Source organism: Trypanosoma rangeli (assembly GCF_003719475.1).
Source record: "Trypanosoma rangeli strain AM80 chromosome Unknown Tra_15.4_contig_00324, whole genome shotgun sequence".
Lineage (NCBI taxonomy): Eukaryota > Euglenozoa > Kinetoplastea > Trypanosomatida > Trypanosomatidae > Trypanosoma > Trypanosoma rangeli.
The window spans coordinates 14342-21240 of NW_021706070.1; the positions used below are offsets into that span (position 1 = coordinate 14342).

The 6899-nt window shown below is 48.1% G+C and overlaps 3 protein-coding genes across 3 annotated transcripts, besides 4 other annotated features; all 3 read right to left on the minus strand.

The window, feature by feature from the left end:
- Positions 1-119: 119 nt before the first annotated feature.
- Positions 120-1268, minus strand: TraAM80_07596 (uncharacterized protein; the record flags this gene model as incomplete). The annotated part of the gene is made up of 1 exon (XM_029384378.1): positions 120-1268. The coding sequence occupies one exon, from the start codon at positions 1266-1268 to the stop codon at positions 120-122; it is 1149 nt and encodes a 382-aa protein (XP_029235762.1).
- A 1089-nt stretch (positions 1269-2357) lies between these two features.
- Positions 2358-2385: a sequence feature (A-rich).
- Positions 2386-2522: 137 nt separating this feature from the next.
- Positions 2523-2563: a microsatellite.
- Positions 2564-2601: 38 nt separating this feature from the next.
- TraAM80_07597 (cytochrome p450-like protein) lies at positions 2602-4350 on the minus strand (the record flags this gene model as incomplete). Its single annotated transcript, XM_029384379.1, has 1 exon — positions 2602-4350. The coding sequence occupies one exon, from the start codon at positions 4348-4350 to the stop codon at positions 2602-2604; it is 1749 nt and encodes a 582-aa protein (XP_029235763.1).
- A 488-nt stretch (positions 4351-4838) lies between these two features.
- Positions 4839-4866: a microsatellite.
- A 132-nt stretch (positions 4867-4998) lies between these two features.
- On the minus strand, positions 4999-6759 carry TraAM80_07598 (putative protein kinase; the record flags this gene model as incomplete). The annotated part of the gene is made up of 1 exon (XM_029384380.1): positions 4999-6759. One exon carries the CDS (start codon positions 6757-6759, stop codon positions 4999-5001), a length of 1761 nt encoding a protein of 586 aa, XP_029235764.1.
- A 95-nt stretch (positions 6760-6854) lies between these two features.
- Positions 6855-6899: a microsatellite.

Consider the following 6899-nt stretch of genomic DNA (forward strand, 5'->3'; position numbering starts at 1 on the left):
TTTTTTTTTTTTTCGAATGAAGCCCCATACGTATGCGAGTCTAAAACATAAATGGCATAAACGTTCAACTAGCATCGCAGCTTGCGTGGGGCAGTCCCTAGTGTCATCACCACGCCACACTAGTCATCTCGTTTGCTATGGTGCGCACTTCCCTCAACCATTCCAAGCGACACACGAAATAACGCATCTGCCTTTTCTTCAACCTTTTTAGATGCACTCACCTCCTCCTTAATTGCACGACTCAGCGGCTCCTTCACAAGTGGTGCGCCTGTAAAGCTCGGCATCAGAGCCGCAAAAAAAACCCGATCTGTGCGTTTTCGTGGGTTCCACCTCCTGGGACGAAACACGGACCTATTCAAAAGCCCGGGAACTGGGATCTTCGCTTCTGCCGTGATCGGGTGCTCTGTGGTGTGCCTACAGCCTACGCAGTACAGATGGTCATTGTCAACCTCACAGCCAGACGACTGAAAACTCCAACGCATATGTTGCCTGACTGAGGCAGTGAAACGTTTATCATGCAGCTCCATAGAGAGTGGGAACCGCAGCAGTAACGCACCTGAGGGCCGAAGGAGATGCGCCCCCAACGCCATGGCATCCACGAGAAATTCTCGAGTGTGTATTGTCATAATAGAGTGTGCTGGTGCTCTTCCCATCCCCGCTCTCCCCACAAAATCTACAGCAAGAAGGTCAACAGTCTGTCGATTCATAAATGTTAATCGCAACTCATGCAGTGAAGCACTTTCCCTCACGTTCTCGTTAGTCAAAACATTCCCAGCTGATTTAGTACATGTCAACAGTTCATTTGGTTTGTCATTCGACTGTTTTTGTCCCTGATGTCTAATGTACGACGCTGCCTCCGTCAACGCAAAAGGAAAGGATACCACACCGCCGACATCCTCCTCTATCTGTCGCAAAGACGTTCCCTGATGAGCACCGTCAAAAACGTAAAAAGAGTTAGTAGGATTGACGTCTTCCTGCGGAGCGCCCATCGTCGCTTCAATAAACTGCCTCTTAGAGGTGAGTTCATCGCTCACCTGTACCCAATGCCTCGTTGCTTGCGTTTGAACGCCCTGCGGAGTCATGGGCTGTCCCACACGCTGATGCCCCTGTTGTTGTTGCTGCTGCTGGGCAATCCATCGTATCACGTCGTACTGCCACTCTCCGGCAAGAAAGAAAACGTGAGCATCTTTTGCAAGCCAACAATGTCTTTCCTGCAGGAGGTGCAGAGCCCTCTTTAATCCGTGCCTATGCCGGAATCCTTCTTTCATTAACGCCGAGTGCCATGGAAACGGCAAAGCAGCCACCAGAACCAAACTTTAAAAAAAAAAAATCAAAGCATTGACGTTTACACAGATGCCAAAAGGCGGAGATAAATCCCAAATGGGCAGACACCCCACTCTCTCAAAAATCCGCCACAAGCCATGCAAAGTCTAGCGCTCTAGCCGTGACGCATCCAACTCCCGCCCCGTGTCCACGGCAATGCCCTCTCAAAAAAAAAAAAAGGCACAGGGGGAGACACCTCACAGTCATGCATGCGCATTGAATGAAATCAAACCCTCGCTCCCTCCACACACACATGCACACAAAATATCAAATGTGCATAAAAAGACAACTTCCTGGCGCTTAGTCAAAGCACCACAGTGATTCCACTGCTGCCATGCAAATATAAGCCCATAGTGACAACGTGACAACTATCAAGTGCAACTCCCGCATCCATCCCCATCGAGCTAATGATAAAACAAAGTGTTCATAGTTCCTTATGTCTTTCGTCGCGGCCATCAAAGCAAAAACAAACAAAAAAGCCCTCGTCTGCTAACAAAACAAAGTTATATATTTTTATTGCGGAGCGTGCGCGTTCAACCCGTTGGAGAATTACGAGTACGGAGACGCAAGGTGAGTCACAAGCTCGGCAACAGATTGCGTCATTCCCCAGCGTAAAACCCCAATCGTTGCCGCTACCCAGCTGAATGAATGCACACTGCACGTCTACACCGTCTTTCCCAAAGATGTCCGCATTATTCGTCCAACGTTGTTGTTGTTGCTGCTGCTGCCTTGACCGCCACAAAAGTGAGTTGTGTCAAGTGCGCGTGGCATTTGAGCATGACAAATGTTTTCTGTTCGTTCCAAAAGCGCAGTGCTACCCGCTTCTTCCCTGATAGCGGTTTCAAGAAATTGCTAACCAAACCTCTCTTTCCCCGACTCCATCTTGAAAGCTACAGTCACCAATACACCATCGCTATTTAATCTCCTTCTCTCTTTTGAAAACAAAAAACAAAAACAAAAATGGGGACGGCACACGCGACACAACGTCAAAGTTCCGCCGTCCCCCTCACGTTACACACACTGCGCCCATATCCAAAAATAAAAAATAAAAAATAAAATAAACCCCATTCCCCAGAACCATGGACATATAACACAAGCCAAGCATCTCGCTCCTCAAGACCACATTTTCTTGTGTGTGTTTTTTATCCCCATCTTCCACTTTTCCGTGTCGTGTTTTTTAGAGTATTTTCTCACCCGTATTTATTTTTGGTTGTGTTTTTTTTTTTTTGGTTGTGTTTTTCCTTCTGGTAACTTCGTTTTACAGCAATCGTCTCAACTCTACATCTTGCAGAGCGTCCCCACCACACGGAGGCCATCATGAGGCACGATGGGAACCATAAACTCATGTGGGCGGCCAACCTTGTCCTGTAATGCGCGCTTTTCCACATCACCCGCGCCAACGTCACCGCTGTATAAGCGCAGATCCCAGTTCAGAAATAAATACGCCAATACCACCGCCGTCTCCATGATCGCAAGATGCTGCCCAAGGCAGTTGCGCGGACCATTAATAAAGGGGATAAACGCATATGGGTCAATAGGGGTCTGATTTACGTCATTACTCTGAACACCGGTGCCAGTTTCAAAACCCATATCAAGAAAACGTTCTGGTTTAAATGCTTGAGGATCCGGCCAGATGTCAGGGCGATAGTGTACCGCCTGGATCCCCACCGCCACCGTGCAACCTGCGGGAATGGTAACATCCTTGTCCAGTCCAGTCATGGCGGCAGGCCATACGTCGTTCTTCACGGCACGGCGCATGACCAAGGGAACGACAGTGTGTTTTCGCAGTGTTTCACGAAGAGCAGCCGGAGACCATCGCAGCATACTACGCACGTCAGATGCGGTAGGAACGCCCCACGTCTTTCCCTGCGGTGTCACAATGCTCTTCTCGCAGCGTGCCGGATCAAACAACCGCCGCGCTTCCTCCACAATTTTATCGCGCACTTCAGGGAAGCACATCACCTCATACGTTGCCCAAGTCAATAGCGCAGCTGAAGTTTCGTGGCCAGCCAATAAAATGGTCTTTACATCATCACGCAGCTGCAACACCATCGCAGCATCCATATTTTTAATTTGAGAGATGCAAAGCGCCATGATGTCGCGCTTATGCGGCTTGTGGCGATCGTCCCAGCGCTTCTGAATGATGTCGCCAAGCACGGCATTCAACTCCCTCAAACAGCGACGGCGTTCTTGATAGCCCTCCAAGAAGGGCATTAAAGTGCGCCAGGGCTCCCACACACGTCGGTTGCATTCGTGGACAATAGGGAGGTAGAGAGCTGGGAAAATGCGGTCAATTTCTTCAGGCTCCAAGGAAAGTGCTGTTTCTCCAATCACCTGCAATGTCATGTGACGAAATTCTTCATTCAAGTCCAAAAATGAAGTTTTCGCGTCGAGCGCAGCAAGCTTGTCCATGATTCTCCCAGCAGCCCTCATTGCCAGCTGTGGAACCTCCTCTAAGATATCTATGCGCATGGCATGGGAAAGTAGCAGGCGGCCTTTCTTCCACTTCTCTCCCTCCGATGTCACAAGCCCCTTTCCAAGTAGGCAAATAAAATGCTTGTATGAAACAGCAATATCCTTCATGTAGTTCCGCTGGTTTGTTAAGAGGACGCGTTTAAGCAATACGGGATCATTGATGTACACAACACGCTGATGAAAGACGCTAAATCTGACAAGACGATTTACAGGTGCTGCATCCTTCTTCTTGTCATCATTCGTGCTGGAATATGAGTTGAGGCTCCAGTCTGCCATTTTTTTCCACGGTGATCCCCCCATAAGAAGAAGCGCGTGACCAAACACTGGGACCCTCCCCGGCACCTCCGGAATGTGTCGCAGATACCTGTCCACGATGAGTCCCCGCAAAAACACAAAGAAGAACCAGTACAGAATGAAAGCCCAAGTCACAGCAAGAGCTCCAATTAGAAACAGCTCCCCATACGATGAAGTTGTCACCAACGTCATGCCGTGACTGACGCTCCAATCCCACACCTGCGGTAAAGCGTCAATAATGGTTTGAAGGTTAGACATGACTGGATTCGTCAGTGACGGGATTGACGGACACAGACGAAAATAAAAGAAAAAAAAAACTTAACACAACGTGAGGAGTACGGTGGATCTTTTTTGGTGTATGTATGTGTTACAATTTTCTTGATTGCTATATTCCTTACTACTTGTTGCACCTGTTAGTGAGTTGTTTTTTGTTGTTTTTTTTTTGGCCAGGCGAATACCGAGGTATGACGTGAACGCCTTAGATATTCCCCAATGGAGGTTGGTAGTTGAAACTTACTTTTTTTTTTTTATCGATTGCTCTGCCACTTTCTTGATGTTGCACACAAGCCCGCGCAAAGGCAGTGATGAGGCAAAAACCCACAAAACAAAAAATAAATTAATAAAAAGAAGCAGAGTGGGGAAAAAAAAAGGAGGAAGGTCCGTCTGTCATTCAGGAAAAGACGCAGAAGCGCAACATGCTAATAACAAGGCAAAACAACGGTTGCAACTTATCATCGTCCCCCCACAAAGAAAAAAAAAAAAAAAAAAAAAAAATCTCATTGTGTCCTGAACGAAACATGGTATCCTATGAGGCATTTAGCATTGTGTGCAATCATCTACAAACATGCATGGGGTTAAACGACATTGTCGCGTGTCCGACAAGAAGTTCCAAGTATGGGGTTATTTTCACGAAGCGGAGCTATCCTTTCTCTTCATGTGTTTAGCCAAGAACGCCTTACTCGGTGGTGGCGCCGCATGGTGACCACCACTCAATACCAAAGGAGAAGTGGCCAGAGGGGCTTGTCTCTGCAGTGAGGTTCCCCTCGTCGCATGTGCTAAACCACCACTTTCCATGGAAGATAACGAGGACTTCTTGTACCGCGTGGAATTAAGAAATGTTTCTACAGTGTCATCCCTTCCCTCTGGGGACACATTGGAGGTACTCACTAATAGAGGAGGTTTCCCCAAGGCTGGGTTGTGCGAAACGCTTCCCTTTGTCCCCTCACCTAAAGCAGAAAAGTTAGCTCGTGGTTTTTGCTGTGGAACAACTTTCAGTGTCTCAAGCTCACCTGCAAACTCCTCTAGGAGACTATCTAAATCCACATCACCGTTACCAGCATTCCCACCAACAGTAACAGCACTAGACACACCACCCTTGGCATTGTTGGAAGACAAAACAGGAAGTTTTGGTAAAGAACAATTTCCTGTAGTAAAACCTTCAGGCGCAACTGTTGGCGTAGGTTTTGGCACCGATGGAAGTTGGTCCGCCTTTTCACCCATAAACGCAGATGTCAAAGTTGGGCCCGCGGGAGAGCAAAACTTCTGCGACGGCGAGAGGAGTGGAGGAACCCCTACCGCCCCCTGCTTTGGCAATGCCGTCGTGGCCCCTACGGGTGAACGCCTTACATTAAACACACTAGGCAGAGGAACGTTCCCTGACGGTGCACTTTGTGGGCTAGTGGCAAACTTTTTAAGCGTGCCTGCCAATTGTTTTGCCACACTGGAAGGTGAAAAATTTTCTTCGTCGATGCCAACGTTAAAATACGGGTGCTGAAGACACTGGCGGGCCGTTGGGCGTTTCTTCGGGTCGTAGCTAAGCATCTGCTTCATTAGATCCAAAGCCTGTGATGGTACATGTGGGGGAAGCACGCGTTCGAGCCCCACCCCCTTTACCATGGGGAACGCGTACCGTATTTTCTTGGCGAGAGTAATGCCCTCTGGCCAGACTTGCTCGTTTGGTGAGCCAAGAACGTTCATTATTTTGTACAACTGATCCACCTCATTGCTACCCGCAAAAAGAGGGCGGGTGGTTATGAGTTCGGCCAATATACAACCAGCGGCCCATATATCAACAGGGCTGCTGTACGACCGATCTTGCAGCAGCAGCTCAGGGGCGCGGTACCATCGCGTGGAGATGTAATCCGTAAACGGTGGACGCGCCCTAATCTCCTTCACAAGCCCAAAGTCCGCAAGCTTTACAATTTCCTGGGATGCTGAGATTGGGTCCTCCCTTACAAGCAAGTTCTCAGGCTTCATGTCCCGGTGAAAGTACCCGCGCTGATGCAGGTAGGCAAGAGATTGAAAAATCTGAAATATGTAGCCCTTGATCTTCGGGTATGGGATGGGAGGGGCTGTAGCGGCCGTGGCATGGCACTGTATTTGCTTTGCCTTACGGATCACACCCAGGAGGTCCCCATCCATGTACTCAAAAACAAAAAAAAGCTCGTTGTTTTCGCGCACCACCTCACGCATCTTGATAATGTTTGGGTGACCGTGAATGCGACGCATCACCGTTACCTCGGGCAGCTTCACGCACTCCTCCCAGGAGTAGTACTTCTGCTTCATCTTCTTAATCGCCACAAGTTGACCCGTCCTTTTATCCAATGCCTTCACGACGCAGCCAAATGTCCCATCGCCCAGCTGATTGAGAATCTCGTAGTGTTTCATGTTAACACAGACACAAGCACACAGAAAAACTATATTGTTTCGTGTTTAATACGAAACGAGAAATACTGTATTATATACAACCTGCAGACAAATGCATATATATATATATATATATATATATATATATATATATATATATA